The 18,820-nt window shown below is 45.2% G+C and overlaps 1 protein-coding gene across 3 annotated transcripts in view; it reads right to left on the bottom strand.

Annotated features, from left to right (window-relative positions):
* Nucleotides 1–12,508, bottom strand: part of TTC39B (tetratricopeptide repeat domain 39B) — a 77,966-nt gene extending 65,458 nt beyond the window's left edge. The window contains exon 1 of one of the 3 annotated variants that reach the window (XM_069776801.1): nucleotides 12,350–12,508. In XM_069776801.1, the coding sequence (XP_069632902.1) occupies nucleotides 12,350–12,397 (48 nt within the window). In that variant the 5' untranslated portion in view covers nucleotides 12,398–12,508. Of the gene's footprint in view, nucleotides 1–2,050; nucleotides 2,226–2,319; nucleotides 2,560–12,349 lie in introns of those variants that run through there. The other 2 variants (XM_069776800.1, XM_069776803.1) reach the window with 2 other exon arrangements.
* Nucleotides 12,509–18,820: the final 6,312 nt, after the last annotated feature.

Below are 18,820 nucleotides of genomic sequence, written 5' to 3' on the forward strand. Positions count from 1 at the left end.
ACTTGGTACAACTGGAAGCAGTTTAAAGAACAGGACTCAAATAATTTCTTTTTAAATAATAATTATAAACTTGCAGTTATCTTAGTGTTGTTACACACCAACAGCACATCTGAACAGAATGAGGTCTCTGAAGTATAACATGAACTGTGCTTATACCATGAAGATAAAAGTCATCTACGAAAGTACAAGCAAGAGGAGTATCAATATCCATGCTTTCCATCAGTTTGTCAGCATATAAAATTTTAAAAGTGCATCAGAATTACTAATAATACATTCTCATCATTACAAGAGTCAGCATCCAGTTCTGTCAGTCCTGGGCATAAGAGGTTTGTCACTGTTTGGTGGTGGTTTTTTTAGAAAAAAACTATGCTAAAAAAAAGTACTTGTGGTTGAAATTTAAACGCATTTGCTGAATTTCCAAGCCCTTCTCCAGCAAAGATCTCTTGTTAGCATACAACAGTTTCCAAACTTTGATGAGGTCTCTAATTCCACAATCAAGTTAATGTTAAGCATGGGTAGCTTTCAGCAGGAAGCAGCAAAACTTCAGTTTCAGTCTCTGTCCTCACCCCACAACATACCTGACTTTTTGTCATGCAATGTACCATGCTGAAGACAAAAAAACCCAAACAAATTCACATAATTTTGTCATTTTTTAAAGAAGAAGAATCTCACACATATCAGGATGGATCAAACAGAAAGACATAGTGTAAGTCAAGTTGCAATTACAAGTTGAGAGTCCAGTCTTGACGCAGCATAGGAAAGAAGTAGATACAGTGGAGACAACTTCCCAGTAAAGGAAAAAAAAGGTAAAATATAAATAACTAAGAGGAAGAACACATTGTGTTGTCCTGAACTTTAATACGCAATTTCAAATAAAAATGCTCACTGCTTCCATAGATTTCTAAAGCTACCAAGAAAAATCCTAATTATGTAACAGGTTCCCCATGCACTTACTACAGACTTATCCAGACAAAAGCATCACCTCTTACAAATTACAGTTCCCCTAGAGAGATATTTTGACAGCATTCCAGAATGCTTACCAATTACAATGTAATCAACAATCCTAAATAAGTCTCATGACAGAGGCACCACCTTGGAACTGCTGATATTAATACTTTTCAGAGATGACCCCAAGCTGGGGAACAAAACATGTTTACCTCATAGTAAAGATGATTCAGTGCCAGCTTTGCCTATAACTAATCAAAAAAAAAAAGAATATGAAAGGGACATTAATAAGATCATCTTGGGTATTAACCTCCCCCTGTCTCCCTCAGGTTAAATATCCTGGACTACACCACTGGTTACTCATTTGTTCAGAATGCAACAGTAGCTACATATTTAGCACCACAAAGTTCTATTTTATAGTGAAAAGCGATTTAAGTGACTTTTCTTAACTGGTTCATTTCCTTTAAAAGAAGGTCTTGCTGCAATAACAGTAATTCCAACAACCTTATTTATGCTAATGTTCTCATTACGGAACTTGAAAGTCTCCATGGATCTCCTCATCCACCAGCAGTACTAGCTGCAATAACAAAACAGCAGAGCTTTAGAAGCCAACGTTATCTACAGTTGGAAGTGTCTGTAATTCAGGATTAAAGCAGTGACTTTTGTCCAGAGCACAGCTTGTTACCCAGTGCAAGACAGACACAGGCCACCTTCCATCTCTCCTGGAAACAGTCAGATGTTTTTCATTAATAGAAAAGCATCCTCTTAAGGACACAGCAACTGAACTTCATTACTAGCATAAAATTAACTAATTATTAGCTGATTTATACACGTGTTCTAGAGAGTTCGTTGTCTTTCCACCAGAAAGAAAGCAAGACAGACAAACACCTAACACAGAAATATAGTGTCACATTCAGACCAAGTGTCACATTAAATTACACTAAGCAGAATCAGATCTTGACTTAACGAGGGAGTAAGCTAATGTGTTAGTTCTTCCTAGGCTACTTACAGGCAAACACAAACAGAACGCATTCTCATCTGAAGTTATAAGGGTAACCCTTACAAAAAAAAAAAAAAACAAAACCAAACCACAAGTAGCACGCACCTTCAAATTTCATTAACATGGAGTAAGAGTTAACCTATTAATGTCCCCCTTAAGCTTCGTTAAGGTGTCAAGTGTCTATGGCTTTCCTTCTTCAGCCAAGACTCTCCCTGCTTTAACTCTTTGTCCAGTCTATCCCCAAGCAGAGTGTGGTATTTCCTCAGGCATTGCAGGACAGCTGCAGGATCCAGAAGGGAGACACCGAACAGACTACAGAGGTGCACTGAAAGCGGCACGCACTTCCCCATATAGAAGCTGTAGCATTTACTTACGCGTCGGAGGTTGTCAGAAAGGTGCGGCTCCCACACACGCACAGGCGCACACCCCGTACAGCTTACTGATATCATGAGGAATTTATAGCCTTTGGAGGTTCTAGCTGGAGCGTAGTAACACAGACAGAGTAAATACACAGTTGTTACCAGTTTCGTCGCTGCTCCTGCCCAAAGGGTCACTTTACCGCAAATGTAAGGTTACAGCACGTCAGCGCCTCTAGGCAACTGCTCGTGCACACGCACGCTCCCTCCTCCTCCTCCTCCTCCTCCTCCCCCCAGAGGGTCACAGCGCTCTCCTGGTGCTTCGCATGGCGCACTCACGGGCGATCAGGGCACGGACCCCTTTACGCCAAGCCCCCGCCGGGTGCACCGGCCGTCGTGACCGGCGCTGTGCAGACGGAAACCCCACAGGACCGCACGGTCCAATCCAGGCGCTCAACCTCTGCGCGCCACCTCCTGCCGTCAGCGCCCAGGCAAGCCGAACTCGCTCCACAAGGCGTAGGGGCCTTCTTTTAACTACGAAAGGACAAGTATCGCCCCGACAATTATTCCAGGCTGCCAGGGGACTATTTATGTCACAACTGATCCCTGCCGGCTGCTGGTATCCGTATCCATTTTCACTACAGCCCACGGTCATTACATACTAGAAAGTTTTTATTAATTTGCGGAGGCTGTTGCAAAATTTTTTTGAAATCTCACTTCGGACTTTTTAATCACTTCTTCAGACCATAAAAAAAAACACTTACCAAGGCGCACGATTTCAAAGTAAGAAAGATACTATTTAGGCCGATTTCCGCAACTATTAAAACGCAAGTTCACTAGTTTCTGGAACTCACCCACATAATCTAAAGGGACCGACTGCTACTGTAAGGTATGATCTACACAGATACAAAACTCGTAAGAAGTTTACCTTCCCAGCATAAAACTGCATGCTCTATTGCCCCTACAGCACAGACCAGAGCTAAAGCAAACACAGAAGACCAAACACAAAACTTTGTCCTTGACTTCAGTCAAACACAAGAGGAGCGCACTTCAGAGACAATTTGAGCAGGCAACCCCTGTGTCCTGGGTTGCCATCAAAAGACACAGCCTCAGCCTCCCCTTCTTGCACTCCACCTGTCCTTGTAACAGCAGAGGACTTCCACAAACACAAAGCAACTCACACCGGGAAAGTCACGTGCGTTTAAAAAAAAACAAAACAAAACCAACCCAAAACATTAACAAAGCTGGAAAAGTCAGCTCTTTCGGGGGTGTCAGGTGAGTTCCCTTCTGTGCTCCACCAAAGGGACATGCGCGCACAAACACTGACCGGAATTCAAGGCAACTGCACAAATCCCATTGGCCAAGGGGGGCTGCTTTTTGTAGAGAAACTAGCTAAAATGGACCATAAACTACATCCCGCAGTCACAACTCTTAAACCATTCAGAGAAAGCACACAAGTCCCCTCCTACTACCCAATCTCTAGGCCTCGTCCCTGTGCTCTGTTTTCACTCCCCCTTCCGTTGCGCCAGTGCAGTTACCTTTGATGAGACACCTGTAAGCTGAACAACTTAGTCGATTCGGCATGAAACCCCAAAACCAAGGCACCACAGACACAGAGCTGTACGGTCTCTCCAGTAACTACTTGCCTACTTTCCCTCAGAGATGCAAACATCCTCCTCCTCACTCAGGCACATCGCTACTTAAAGTTACAAGCTCACTTTTTGACTACTCCAATGTACAAACTCATGACAAGAGCTTATTCAGAAAGCAGTTAGAAGTAGTTCTCCATGGCGGGAACTCTGAACTGTGGAAGAGGAGAATAAATACAGAGTATGACTTCTAGGAAGATCCCTGGGATCTGATTTGTGACATTGGCGTGACTCTATACTTGTTTCCAGTTCACAAAAAAAGTACAACGTTGAGACAACTTGCATTTACATCACGCCTCCACTCCGAACATATCACTTAATCAGCTCTCATGGAAGACAAAAATCCCACCGTACAAATAAGCAAAATGGACTTCCAAACAGCTCACCATATTTTTTTTTTTTTACTTGGACCTTAACACTCATTTGGTGTTCACTTACTGAGAAATATGTTCACTCTGAAACTCAACTACACAACTTTTCCCATCCCTTCTACTCAGCATGACTTGAATTTACATAGTTCACATTTAGCAGAAGTCACCACACTTTGGCAAAGGGTCCATCTTCTGGAAGTGACTGGCCATGAGCTACCCCGTATTTTCCACTGAGAGAGGGAGCTATAGCCATATATAGCTCTTTAATCCAAATTACATTAAAAGACGCAGACACTGAGCTGCTGCTGAATCTCTCTTTCCCAAGGTTTTAAAAGAGACTCTTCTTAAGCTCAGTAGAACGCAGCTTAACAGAGCCAGTAGTGTCAAACAGCAGTACACAGGCAGGTACGTTTAACTGGATTTTCCAGAGTTGTACATGTTCTTCATGCTAAGATTCTCCATCTGGACAAGGCACAGATTTAGATATTCTTTAGTACTACGTTTAAGCCACTGAATCTTACCTTAAAGTTCTTCCTCTGGTCCAAGTCACACACTTAAATTCAGCTAAACTGCTTTGTCTCCAAAGTTTAGTTCCTACACTTTTTACACTTCCCTTGACAAAGAATGGAATAATGAACATGATTAATATATGATGAAGATGTAAGGACATAATAATTAGATAAAAATGGCATGCCCCCAACCCTCTGTCACCCTCAATGCAGTAAACAGGATTACTTTTCAAAATATTTTTCTTGCTGGGAAGGCCCTAACAAACTGTACTTCATAAAGTATTCAGTTATGCTACAGTTTATTAAAAAAAGAAGTCAAGAAGCACTTAAGCTTCACATCACGTACTACGACTCTCTTCAAAGCCATTATTTATAACTGTTTTCATGACAAATTATTGTCTCCCCAAATGAAAGTAGGAAAGTTTTGCAGAGAACGTGGAATACTTCTCGTTTTTACGTGTTTCTTCAGCACCTTCTAGCCAGGTGAGCTACAAGAATCCTGAAGATCTGCATAAGCTTGCCTCATCCAAAAAGCCTCTTTACCAAAGCCACAACTAGTAATTCTACATCTCCGCAGTATTTTCAGCAACAAGTTCAGTTTTTGCCACAGGACCTCAGAGTAGCCATTTCACAGTGAATTACTATTCATACTTCTTTTAAAAAAATGAAAATATTAAATGAAAAAAATAGTTTCCTCCAGCCCTGGAAGCTTCCTAAGTTTGCAGAAAAGAAAAACAAAAAGTGACAGAGAGAGCAAGTTCAGCTAGCTGCCCCACTGGATTGGGTATCAACAGTCCTAAGGGAAAGAACACAGATAAAACATCTTCTTCCTAGTCCATTATTTCTTGGTGAAAATAAAAGTCAGTATGACATATTGAGCCTTTATAGTCATACATCCCTCAACTAAAGCTAACAGGAATACTTCTTCTTTCTTCTGGCCACCTAATACTGGTTACAGCCAAGTATGACGACTCACCTACTAAACACTACGCTTCTTAGAACAACCAGTACTGCCAATAGGTGCCAGGCACAAATTACTGTCTTCAGAAACAGATTTCTTTCAAACCTCCTCTCTGTTTTGATGACAGACTGTCCTTGCACATCCTCCAATAAGAGGATTTCTGGAGAGTAAGAGTGTGCATGATGCTCACTCCTGGGGACAAGAAGAAATGAAGGCAGTGCTGCACACCCAACCACTGGCTTGTGAAGCTCATTTACTACTCTGTTGCACAGTGAATGCATAAGAGAAGTGGAATAAAAACATGATCCACTCACCACATCATAACAAAAAATATCACTGCTAGTAAGGTCTGAGGTATTAGATTAGCCTTACTATGTGGTAACAGCATTGCTTCCTTACTCCAGAGTAAGACGACAGGCAAGTCTTCACTTGCTTGATAAGAAAATCTTGCTTTTAGCACCTGGTGTTTGGACATCAGTCCACAGGTCTGTGATACTTACTTACCACTGACTTAACTGAAATGTTTTTTGAACCTGAGAGGGCTTGAAATAGAAGAAGAAATTTTTAGTACTCACACACAAATTCTCACAGTTCTGACCACCTAAGCAGACACTTGACCACCTACGGCACAAAGGTCTTGGACATGTCCAAGATCTAACCAGAACACACGCCAACAGCAGCACAGATCCACCTCTGAAAGCTGATTCTCCCTCAACTCTTCAGTTGCACGATTTTGCTCTCTTTTCAACGTGAGAGCAATGATGCACCATTTCTGCTCCCTCAAGTATAATTCTTTCTATTAATCCAGAAGAAACAGCATGTGTGAAAATCACTGCTCACCAGATGGATGTGGTCTGTCAGGCTGTATTCCTGCCAGCCTGTCGCCAGCAGCTATGATCTTACCACCACCTCCTGTGCTGGTGCCACATGGAAGGAGAAAGCCCTATTGCTTATTTGAAACTTTCCTTGCTATTCCAAGTTCTTTTGGTTAGGTAAACTATAGGAGACTTACTTAACAAGACAGGAGCCATAAGCTCATACATGCTTATCACCCACTCATATGTTGAGTCACCCTGGCCCATGCTGCTATGTAACGCGTGGTCTGCCAAGAAATTAAGTTCCTTTTCTCTTTCAACAGGCAACCTCTTTGCCAAGACAGGGGCCCAACAAGAACCTCTGTCCAAGCCAAGTCATTAACCTCTAGCAGTTCCAACAAGACCATCAGGTCTAGAGGTTTCTCCAAGCATATTGGCACTAAAATGTCAACAAAGGAAAAAACATACATTTGCAGAACCAAATGTGCTTCCACAAAGTCGTAATTATCACAGAGATTTACTGGAACTACAAGAAACAATCTATCCCCCTTTAAGTTTACATATGAAGTAGAACTGTCTTTCCACATAGTGGATGGCAAGCTTTTAGCTACAATTACCAAGACAGCTGTACCCCTAGGGACAGTAACTTCTACCGCTCAAAGTAAAGGCTTCAATCAAAGCTATTAGATGCTGCTTTCCACAACAGAATAGAAAGAAAAACCAAAACCTTAAGAAAAAAAGCTGATTCTTTCTTTTTGTTCTACTTTTCCATCTATATACAAAATAAATATCACCACCACACCCCTCGCACAAAAAAAACCCCAAAACCACACACAGAAAAGGGAAGTAAAGGCAAATTATAACAGAAAAAAAAATTCACTGCATAGGTACTTAGCTCTCCCAGAAGTTTATGTCAGCTCTGCCTCCCTAAGAGGCATCTGGTGCTTTCCACACTAACCCCACCTTTTTCCCTATCCCCTCTATCTTTTATCCCTCAGTCTGAGGAGGAATGACACACTAATTAACCAAAGTGAACATTAAATTAAAAAGTTTAATTGGAACACATTGCATACACTTCCTTCTCCCCTCCAGGAAACAAATAAAGACTTAAGCCACACTTTTTTTTTTATCTACCTGGCTTTCGAATTCAGTCACAGTCAACCAAGGGGCTCAAACATGAAGATGAATGAAGCAAGCTCTAGGGAGCCAAACAAGAAATGGAAAAATGTGAACAATAAAAATTAGCCATCTCAGAACAATATAGGTAATATAAAATTGGAGTACACATCCCTACCTTGAATAGGTGGTCACAAGGAAAAATAATATCTCTCAATAGGTACGCCCACAGGTAAAACAAAGTTTTATTTGAAATAAGAAACCTCAGAACGTTGGAAGCAGAGACAGCAACCTAATTTTATTTAATGAAGAAGAAATTACTACTCATACTTAGTCTTCCCGTGGTCCTATTCTCACCCGTGCTACTGGAATAGCTTGCCCCTCATCTTAGATGTAGATGTGCTCTGACAGTAGGAGAGGCCAAAACAGGAATGGGAAAAAACAGATGAGCTACGTGTCAAAGCACAAGCCTTTGGAATAAGCTGACAGAAGGAGTTCAAATTTTACGTTCTTCGGTTGAGCAAGATCTACTTCTCAAAGACACAAAACCATACAAATCAAGTTAGGATGTTTTAAATACAATCATCCTTCATGAGAGGAAGTGCCCTCACTACCCCTTCCCAACTCCATATCCCCAACATACTCTTCACTTTTTAAGATGAAAAAGACACCATTGTGGCTTGTTTCCAGCTTCTCAAAGTCTCGGGGGGCATGCAGCTACCACTGTTTCTCACCACTGAGAGTCTTCTTCCAGGCTGCAATTAACCAAACAAAACTGGTGGAGAGTCCTCAGTGTAAACATGAGAGAGAGAGAACAGCCAGTGCTGCACAGTTCTGTAATTTATTCTAAAGTACATTATTGTATTAAGCTACTGGTGGAAAGAAGCACACCACTAGCAAGTTCTCTGATCATAAGTGCAAGAAGCTGCTGCAGCAGTGGATGAAAAGCTTGAGTACTTAGAGAACTAACCAGTACTACACAGCTTTGGAGTTAAAGACAATGCTGGTTTCATTTTGAAATTAGCTCTGAATATAAACCGTCCAGCCTGATAAAGCCAGCCTATACAGTGTTTGTCCCTGCTTGGGCAGTTCAGGAGAGTACAGCATGCATCATCAGACCTTCATTACCTAAATTTTCCTTAATAGTTTAGTTTAGAGCTGAGGCATAGATTAACTGAATTGGCCAAGCTGTCCTTAATACAAGCCTTAGAGTTAACCACAGCAAGGGCACCAAATCACTTTCAGATCTTTGCATAATCCTTAGTCTGGCTGACTGAGGCTGAACAAGGCATTTTTTTTAGCATCTAGATACTTCTTGATCATGATCCTTTCTGTCTGGCTATAACTCTCATATGCACAAAGGCCAAGGTTCAGTTTGTTGGTTTTTTTTAATGGATAGGGAATCCCCAAGTAACCAATTAAGCTGGCTTTAAGACTTTGAAAAACCAGGGCAGCACAGAGTGAACTTAATGGGAAGCAGATCTGGCCCACTATTTTAAGTAATCTTTAGACAGTGGAGGGGGGGGGAAGAAGGCTTAAAGTTTTGCTTGAAGACTCTGCAGTGGCTGGGAGTGCTGTTTTGCCCTTAAAGTTAAGCATATCTGTCCTAGATTTGCAACCTGTTCCAAAAGAATACTAGTGTGAGTACTTTTAGTAGATTAATTCCATGTCATATAGTTGTTTAAGTGCCAATGGCATATTACATTCTGAGTTCACAACTAGGCACACCGCAGGTGGGCAGTTTCACTCGTGTAGCGTCCAGGACACTGCTTCTTAGTAGAGGATGACCGCACGCATTCTAACACCCAGGTAGCAACACTGCATAAGAAAATTCTGAGTTTAATAACCATTTGTTTTCCCAAATGAGCATACCCATAACACTATCTCATTAATACAGCCTCTTAGGCTTAGGCCTCCAGTTCCTGTTGGTGGGGGGTTTTTTAGAAAAAACAAAACACTGTACTACTACACTTACATTAGGGGAGGGGTGGGGGGGAAGACTTATTTACACTTCATAGCAATTCCTCACCATGACCACTGGAAAGCCACAGCTGCACGACAATGAGGCATAAAATGGCAGAAAAATTAAATATAGACAAACACGGTATCTGCTACTTCCTTGAGCTGCAAGAAGCATAAGGAAAACCACAGACTTTATTTATCAGGGACTACAGCAGCAGGCAGCTACCTGCTACCTTAAGTTTGGACTTTAGAAGCAGGGATCTTGCTGGTCAATGTCCTGTTAAGTAGGAAATAACGTCAAGGTTTAGTTTAACATATCTTTCTTCAAAGCTTCAGGGATGAAGAAGTATTCACAAGTCCCTGCAAAGCAAAATTATATGCTAAAAGCTATGTTTATATAGTACTAAGCATGTATGTTTAAATCAGGAAGCAGAGTTCCCATCTGCCACGTTCCATGTAAACAACATTATTTAGATGCATCCAGGTCTTAAGAACAAAGCTAATAGAGTAACATTCCCCAACTTCAGTTTCCCAGCATCATAACTGTTGCAATCACTTTAAAAAAAAGCCAGAGACACTTAAAAACACACTATCTTGTGTATGAAGTGCTGAAATCACATGTAGCTTATTAGTAAAGAGATTGTGGTGAACCTGTAGGCAAAGGCAGCCTACGGCTGTCTAGACAACTTCTGTTACAGAAGCAGCAACTTTCCCCAAGACCAAGCCACCATCCGCCCTCTCTTCCTGAGCTCTGGCATCTCACCAGGAAAAATCCAAGCACTTGCTCCATTACCAATTCTGGTTTGTTTCAGACTGCAGAGAATCAAGTGCAAGTCTCTGCAAAGAGCACGAGGTCCTTCCAGCTCCTCTGGAGAAAACCTGGCACTTCTTGCAGCCTATTGCTCAAACACAGCCTCTTCCAGGTGCTTTTATGCCTACCTTTCAATTGTTTGCATGGCAGCTTCTTTTCCTCTAACAAAGCATGGACACTTAACAGCAATCTCGGTGAAGAACATTCTTGCCTAGTGTTTAGGAAGGGCAGCTGGGCTACAACTAAGTTGCTAAAAACCTGCTTCAACAATTGTGAATTCCAACTACTTGCTCACTGAGAGCAGCAAGAGTTTGTTAGTGACTTGTTCTCGCTGGTACTACTCCTTGTATCAGAAATAAAACTCAGCTCCATAGAGAGCACTCCATGATTTTGCAGTGATTCACTCCAGCATACAATGAGATTTAAGCATTTCACATCCTCTTCACGTTATGCCTCCACGCTATAACCTTAGGAAGTAGCAACTTTTATAGCATGCGCTGAAATACAGACTAGTATATATCCCCACCTTCCAACCGAGGAAAAGAACAAGCGAGTTTTTATCACCTCCTCCAAGAACGGCTTCTGCAACTGCCAAATACAAAACATGCGGATTCAACCGAACTACGCAGAGCGTACCAAGTCCTATGTACACATTTGTCAGTCGCCCTGCTGTATGAAACACTGCCTCACCTCAGAAACAGGGCACTGGTCGCATGCCTGGTTTCAAAATTCACCCTAGCAAGGTTTTATAACAAAACAAAACAAAACAAAACAGCTCTTAGGTAATCATATGATTCATAAGTTTTCTTCGGCAAAGTTTGGCCGGAGGCACGCCTTACAAATCTTTTTGAAGAAGCTGCTGAACTTACACAACGCTGAAATAGTTCATTTTCGACCGCACAGTCAGAAATCAAGCCAATATCCCCACACCTGCATGCCAGGGCTGCAACCGGCCGTGTTTAAAAGCACCCTCCAGTTAAAACCGCCTCAGTTCTGCGGTACCCTTCTCAAAAAGCTTGCCTAGGAGATCCCTTACTATCACCAGCTTCCCGAGAGGTGCCGCCAACGAATTCCGCTATTGCGCTTTTCTGGACCGAGGGGACACAAAGCACATCTGAAAGTTGAGGTGAGCGTTTTCAGGGACTTGCCTTCGGGCCGCTTAACGGACCTTCAGCAAAACAACAGGCGAACCATAGGCTCCGGTCCACAAGGCATCCTCCTTACATCCAGCCACAGCTCAAGCTGCCCAGCCCGCCCGTGGCGGACCCCACGAAAGAGGAACGGCGCCCTCCCAGACCACCCGGGCGGTGACGCTTGCCGTGCCCCCCGTCCCCGCCGCCCCGGCTTCCAGGGGCGCGGCGGGGAGCGGCGCTGCCCGCCCGGCGCCCGCCGGAGAGGCGCGGCGGATGCGCGGCGGCCGCACCTGCCGCCCGCCAGCGGGAGGAAGGCGCACCGGGGAGGCGGCGCGACAAACTCGCACGGAGCAGCGCGGCGCTGGCGCTACGGCGGGTGGGGGGAGGGGGGAAGAGGAAGAGATTGAGAGAGCAGAAAACAAAACAAAAAAGAACGGAACAATAAAAACAAAGGCGGAGGGGGCTGCCCGCGGCCCCGCCGCCGGGACAACTTTCCCCAACTCCCAGCGGCTCCTCGCCCCGCCGGCGGCCGGGCCTGCCCCGGGAGGAGCCGGCTGCCCGGCTGGCCGCCCGCCCGGCCCCAGCGCGACGGCAGGCGGCGGCGCGGGGCAGGTGGGCGACCGGGATGCCGGCGGAGCGGAGCTCCCGCCGCCGCGCCGGCAGGGGACGACCGACCGCCGCCCGCACGCCCGGAGCCCTCCCGCCGCCTCCCGCCGGTTACCTCCTCGCCGCCGCCGCTCTCCTCCGTGCCGTTTCCTACGCTCGCCATGTTCCCGCTCCGCTGCCCGCCGCGCCGGGATGACTGCTCCTGCTGCTGCTGCTGCTGCGGCCGCCGCGCCCCGTCCCGCTCCGCTCCGCTCCGCTCCCCACCGCCCGGCGGCGGTCCCCGCCTCCCGCTCTTCCCGGCCGCCCCCGCTCGGCCCCCGGCCCCGCCGCCTCCCGCCTCGTCCCCGCGGGGCCGCGCTCGCCACCTCCTCCCCGCCCCGGCCGCCCCACAACTCCGGTGGCCGCGCCCCCTCATTTGCATGGCAGGCCCGGCGCCGCCCCGCCGGCCGCGCCCCGTCGCTGGCGCGGCGCCCCGGCCGCCCCTCGGCGCCCGGCCGCCCCAGCTGGCCCGCGGCCGGGGCGGCGGCGAGGTGCCCCGGCACCGGCCCGGCCCCTCGCGTCGGTCATCGGGGGATGAGGGTGGCCGGCTCGGCCTTCGGGGCGAGCGGAGCGTCGTCGCCGACGCGTGCCGAGGCCTCCGTCCTCCGCGAGGCCGCCCTCCCTGCCACCGCCCCAGGCCCGGGCGCCCCGCGGCTTGCGGCCCCCGCCGCCGCACCCGGCGACGCCGGCCCAAGTGCGGGGAAGGTCCCTTCGGTCGTTCCTGCGGTCCCCTGGGTTGCCTGAACGGTGCCCGGCGCACCTGAACCGCTACCGCCGGGCCGGTGTTTCTGCGCCCTGTGCCACCGGCCGCCTCGCCGACTGGCTGGCGGCCGGGCCCGGCCGGCGGCGGCGGCGGCTGCGGAGGAGGAGGAGGAGGAGGAGGAGGGAGAGGGTGGGCTGTGCGGCTGTGTTTGCTCGGGAGTTTGCCCGAAGGGACCTCGGACGGCCCTGCGTGCAAGCGGACACCCGCGGTGAGGCCCGTCGTCGTCGGTCCGCTCCGGGTATTCGCCACCTGGAGTCCAGGAGAACCTTGCACCTGCGGTCAGCCAGTCCTTCAGCACCCTGTGGAAGAGCTGCTTCATCGCCATGCTGACCGCCCCCCGAGAAGAAAGTTTGCAGAGCAGCCGGCTCTCCGAGGGGGACTGTTGGATTCCCCCACCCTGCCTTATCTGGTTGTTAGTTCGCAGTACCGTAACGCTCTTCACTAAAAATCTACCGACTTCCACTTCTCCCTACTCTGCCAGCTGAGGTCAAGTTCTACTAAAAAGTAGGTAGCGTGATGCCTGTCTCCGCTTCCTACAGGTCACTCATCTCTCACAGCCCGTGTTAAAAAATACACCGAGTTTTGATACACTAGCTTTGATTAGAACCAGAGACAGATGAAGAGAGAAAGAGAACTGTGAACAGTTTCAGCTAACCAGGAGGTAGATAACAGTCTAAGAGCTTTTTGCAAGATTGGGGATTTCAGTCTAGCAGTGGGTAAGGTCCTTCAGTCTAAGGAAAGGTGGAAGTACAGGCTTTCAGGGTAAGCTAGCAACTTAAATGTCCCCATTAGTCTTTCACAGACGGTACTGCTGTATCCGCTCTGCTATTTTAACCCAGCCAAGCTAAGTAAAAGGGGGAGGGGAACCTAACTTGTGTATGTTCATCTGTCCTGCGGGATTCCACTCTTCTCAGCTGATGTGTCACAGACGTGCCGTTCTGCCGCACTCCAGTCCCACTTGAGTATGTTTCTTCACTGGCAACTCGTTGGAAGATACTCTGGTGATACTAATATACTTCTCCAGGACTGATCTGAAGCACATGGAACACACCAGCAGTGCCAATGCAGTAGACAGGCCCATACAGGCTTTGTATTTGACTCAGCACAATCATGTCTGCCCACACAGCTCCACCTGAAACTTATGTTACCATTACATCAGAATTTTACACTGTTCACAAGAATTATACAAGTTACCATCCTCATGAAGACATGACTCCCTATTTTTCAGCTCCACAGGCAATCCTTCTGAGATGTCTTTTTGCTTGGAGCAGCAGACTACGCCCATTTAAAAAACAGGTTTTAACCAGTATTATTCTCTAACAGAATATTATGGGGTACCTAGTATATGTGTAGGATAGCTAACACATAAGGTCTCCAACTTCTAGAAACGTGGTCCTTAAAGATGAGAACCAGTTACACCATTCTGTAGCAGCCACAAGCCTCGGCAGTTATGCACTGCCAGTTCTAGCTACAGAGAATAAAAACAGCCTGATCCCTTATGTTCTTGTAGAAACTGTTAATGGACTATAGCACCAGCGCTTTTACAGTTAGGTTGGGGAACTCACACCAATGTGCAGAGTTTGTAGTCACGAGTAGTTAAGTTACTCTATGTGTAGGAGGCATAACTGCATAAGTCAGATGTTCAGTTAAATACACTCAGCAAGTTCAAGACCAAAGTCTAGTTCAACACCACTTTGTCATTATTAGCTCTTGATAGGTTTCATTTATATTGTTGTATTCTTTCCTCCCCACCAAGTCCTTGAGCTCCTTTATACTTTCTTGGGCAGATCTAAGGCTATATCTATCCGTGACCTTCCTCTGGTCAGAACAAAGATGCATGCTAAAATAATCATGGTAGAGAAAAAAATGATACATCATATCATTCCTGACCCTGGTGGCTAAGACATGAAAAATGCTACTGAAGTCTGAGTACAAGCCCTGTGAATGGCAGAGCCATTACTGAGTTTTGCTTGGTCTTTGACACGCTGCCACAGGGCACGCTCCCATTTAAGTCATTGTAATAATAATCAAAAGGGCATCTCAAAGCCACTCTCTCATCCCCCCCCCCCCCCCATTGGCTTTAATCAGTTTAATCATTCTTCCCCTTCTCCCTTGAAATTTAAGCATTAAAGAAAATCCTTGCAAATTCCTCTTCCTCTTACAGTTTTCCATTTGTAAAAATCTAGACAAAACAAATCCCACAACTTCTGAAGGAATAGAGACAAGAATTAATAGGTCTTAATCCTCTGAGAAGAGAAGCCTGCAGCTGTTCCCAGCCAGCTCTACTTTCTATCCATTTGAATGTAGGTATCTTTGCAGCAAGAATTAGGAAGATTATGAGCCGATTACTAATCTTTCAGAGAGCATTCAGAGAGCATTTCAGTGGAGGGGTTGAAAGGATTTTGCTGAGATCTGAGAGAGGAGGCAAGACCTTGAGAGTTTGTTCCCTTCTGGCTGGCATAGCTATATAGAATTCCCACGCAGGAAAAGCCTGCCTACATTTTCCCCCACCTTCAAAGCCATCACCTGCATGCTGCTGTGTTAACACTACCTGCGTATTTGACAGCTCTGCTAGTGTTTCATTCTGCCATATAGCTATTCACCAGGAATTTCCCTCATTATAAGAATTCAGGGGATGATGAGGAAAAAGAAATATTTTTTTGAGCTTCTGTAATCAAATACAGAGCTGACAAGGATGAGAAGTCCTATTCTGCCCTTCATGATCCGATAATATTGAAGAATAAAATCCACTTCAGTGTAAACACTTGGTATTGCTCTAGTTTTCTTGAGGAGTAGAAAACAGTCTTTGAGAATAGGGCCGCTGTAAAAGCAGCCTAGGAATTTGCCTTAGCACTCCCCTAGCTATTTTCCAGTAGTGTTACACTGCCTCAGACTCACCCAAACAGAAGAACTGTAGGTAAGAATCATTAAACAATTAGCAGATTTCCCTGATGAAGGTAGGGCAAGTGAGCAAGACAGAAACCAAGTCCCACCTAGTTCCAGAAGTACTGTTTCATAAACTACCTATTAGAACAATGAGTACTATTAGAACAATGAGCACTACAAACTGCATGTGAATCTACCCACATAAATACGCTGTGAAAGATTTGCTGAGAGAGTAAGACTCATCACGTTTGAGGAATACCTTTCAAGATCAAGACTGAAATTTGTTACTGCTGCACTGAGTTAGAAGCCAGCTGAGAAAAAAAAAACAAAAAAAATTGCAGTAACTTAGCAGAGATACTAATTAACAAAAAACCTATAACGAAAACAAGATGCAACAGCCAAGAGAGAAAATAGATGAGGGTGTATTTCCTTATGGATTTTAACAGCCATGCCATAACCTCTAGGCAATTAATTTTTTTTAGCCAGCACTAATTTTACCAATTAAGGTGAAGCCATGCCTCTTCTTGACAGGGACCAGTATCAAAATATTGTTTCTTCGCACAAGCTGAGCTAGTCTGTGGTTCACAAACAGTATTTCAGAGATTACTATAGCAACAGCAATAACCCCTTTAGACTTAAAACACATGAGAGTGCATTGATGCATACATGTAGTTGTAGGAGAAGGCTAAGGTTGGTTATAAGATTATTTTCTTGTCAACTGCCCCCTTCCTGCACACACACACAGTCCTTTGCCACTATCCAGCCCTGCAACAAGTGTCAGGTTTTACCTTAGTCTCTAGAAAGAATATTAACTTGGTCCCAGCTCCTGTTTTCCCACACCCAGCTGTGAGGAGAGCTTAGAAAGCCACAGAGCAGCCCACCTAGTCAAGTAAATGCAACAGCTAAAGTCACTAAAAAAGGCAAAGTCAGTGTCCTCAAAACACATTCTCTGGCCTCAGGCCCCAACAAAAGGGCAAAAGGAACTGAACCAAGCACAACAACATACACTTTTTATGAAAGACATAAAAGAAAGCAGCCTTTCTAAAGACACCTCTTGGCATGCATGGAGGCAGTACTGTGGCATAGAGTATTCGGGTACTGCAGAGACTACAGATACAGACATCAAACAAAACTTAAAGTACTGGGCTGTTACAGTTAGGAGTAAATGTCTTCTACCCTCAACAAGCTCCTTCATCCAAATCCTGTTTGTTAGAGCTCTCAAGAACTTCATTTGGAAGTGAAGAACCTAGGTGTTATTTCTTTGACAAATATATTGATGCAGTATTTTTATTTAAATACTTAGACTTTCACCTTCCATTAGGCACTTTTAGAGAGCCACAGTGGTTTCAAAGTCCCACATCATGTTTCCATACTTAAAAGTGGTAGCCATCCTGAAGTAGGGCCACCGTTTCTTTCAGTCAGACAGCCATATTTCCCTTCACTCACCCTACTAGCAAATATTGTAGTGGTGAAAAGACATACAGAACTGCTAGTCCATGTGCCCGAGACTAGAAGAGGGGTGATCAGGCAGTTACGAGACATTTCAGCATAAAGAGGATCTTGAACAATATCTGTAAGAAAGCTTCCTCTACTCAGAGAATCCCTGCCTCTTTCCCAAAGCCGGGGAAAGGACAGTAATGAACTTCAGACAAGGTAGGGTGGTTTACCTCAGTTACCATGTGACCTGTTTCTGTGTACCTAAGACAGGTTGCATAAGTGATCCTCGGTGAAAGCATAATGCAATTAACTCACCTAGCTTTCACTCAGCCCCTAGTGCCTTTACCAGTGCATCTACACAGACATTATTTGCACACTAGTTTCTAGCAACACTTCTACAGGTGTCACCTCTAACTTATGGGCTATATTTTGTGTATCCCCTTATCACCATCTTAAGGGAGAACCCTAACAGATGCCACTCAGAATGACAGTTGAGTTTTCTAGCCCTAGAAATAGGCATACCCCCCAACACTTGCATACCACATCTTTCGTGCTCCGGGTGGAGTCAAGCTGTTCTTAGGCTGACATGATTTAAACTGGATGTATCCACAGCCACTGCACAACTTTTCACAACAGTGTAATAAGGTAAGTCACAGAATACTTCAGGTTTGAAGTGACCTCAGGAGGTCACCTGATCCACCCACTGCTGAAAGTACAGCCAGGCTCAAGGTTAGAGCAGGTTACTTATACTGCATTATACATGTGCCTTAACAGAAAACACCTAATACACCACATAAATACAGACCTCCAAGCAAAACATCAGTCAGACTCAGTAGGATGATATAGCAGGAAATCAGTAAGCTGTGCAGAGTAAAGCACGGCAATAAACTGAACAAACAAACAAACAAAAAACCCCAGCAAAACAGCACAGCATTTATTACCTCTTCGGAGGTTTAAAAGGCAGCCCATTTTCTGTGATTCTAGACAGCAGAGCCAAAGACCTACCTGATTCTTCACTACATTTGGAAGCCCAGGTAGGCATCCCATCACCTAAACTTCTCCTTATGATATCTGATATCTTTACCAATCAGCATTCTCTTCTCAACATGCATATCCCATCCCACCCCACTCTCTGACATGCCACTCCATTCCATTCCATTCCATTCCATTCCATTCCATTCCATTCCCTTTTCCCCTCAAAAAAAAAAAAAAAAAAAAAAAGGAAAAGTTCCCTTTGGATTTTTTTCTGTTTATCTCCTCCTCAGGTCATTCATCCAACCAAGAGCATTTTCTAGCAGGTGCTTAAGGGCACCCACCTATAGCGCCTTCCATCATGCCAGGTGATTAACCCTTTCCTGTCCTACAGCAGATGGTACATTTATTTATCTTGGTATGCTACGTCTCATTTCTGCAGTTTTCTTCCCTTCTGTCTTCTCCTTTACAGCTAAGCAGTTTCCTGCT

Source organism: Haliaeetus albicilla, chromosome Z (genome assembly GCF_947461875.1).
Source record: "Haliaeetus albicilla chromosome Z, bHalAlb1.1, whole genome shotgun sequence".
Taxonomy (NCBI): Eukaryota; Metazoa; Chordata; class Aves; order Accipitriformes; family Accipitridae; genus Haliaeetus; species Haliaeetus albicilla.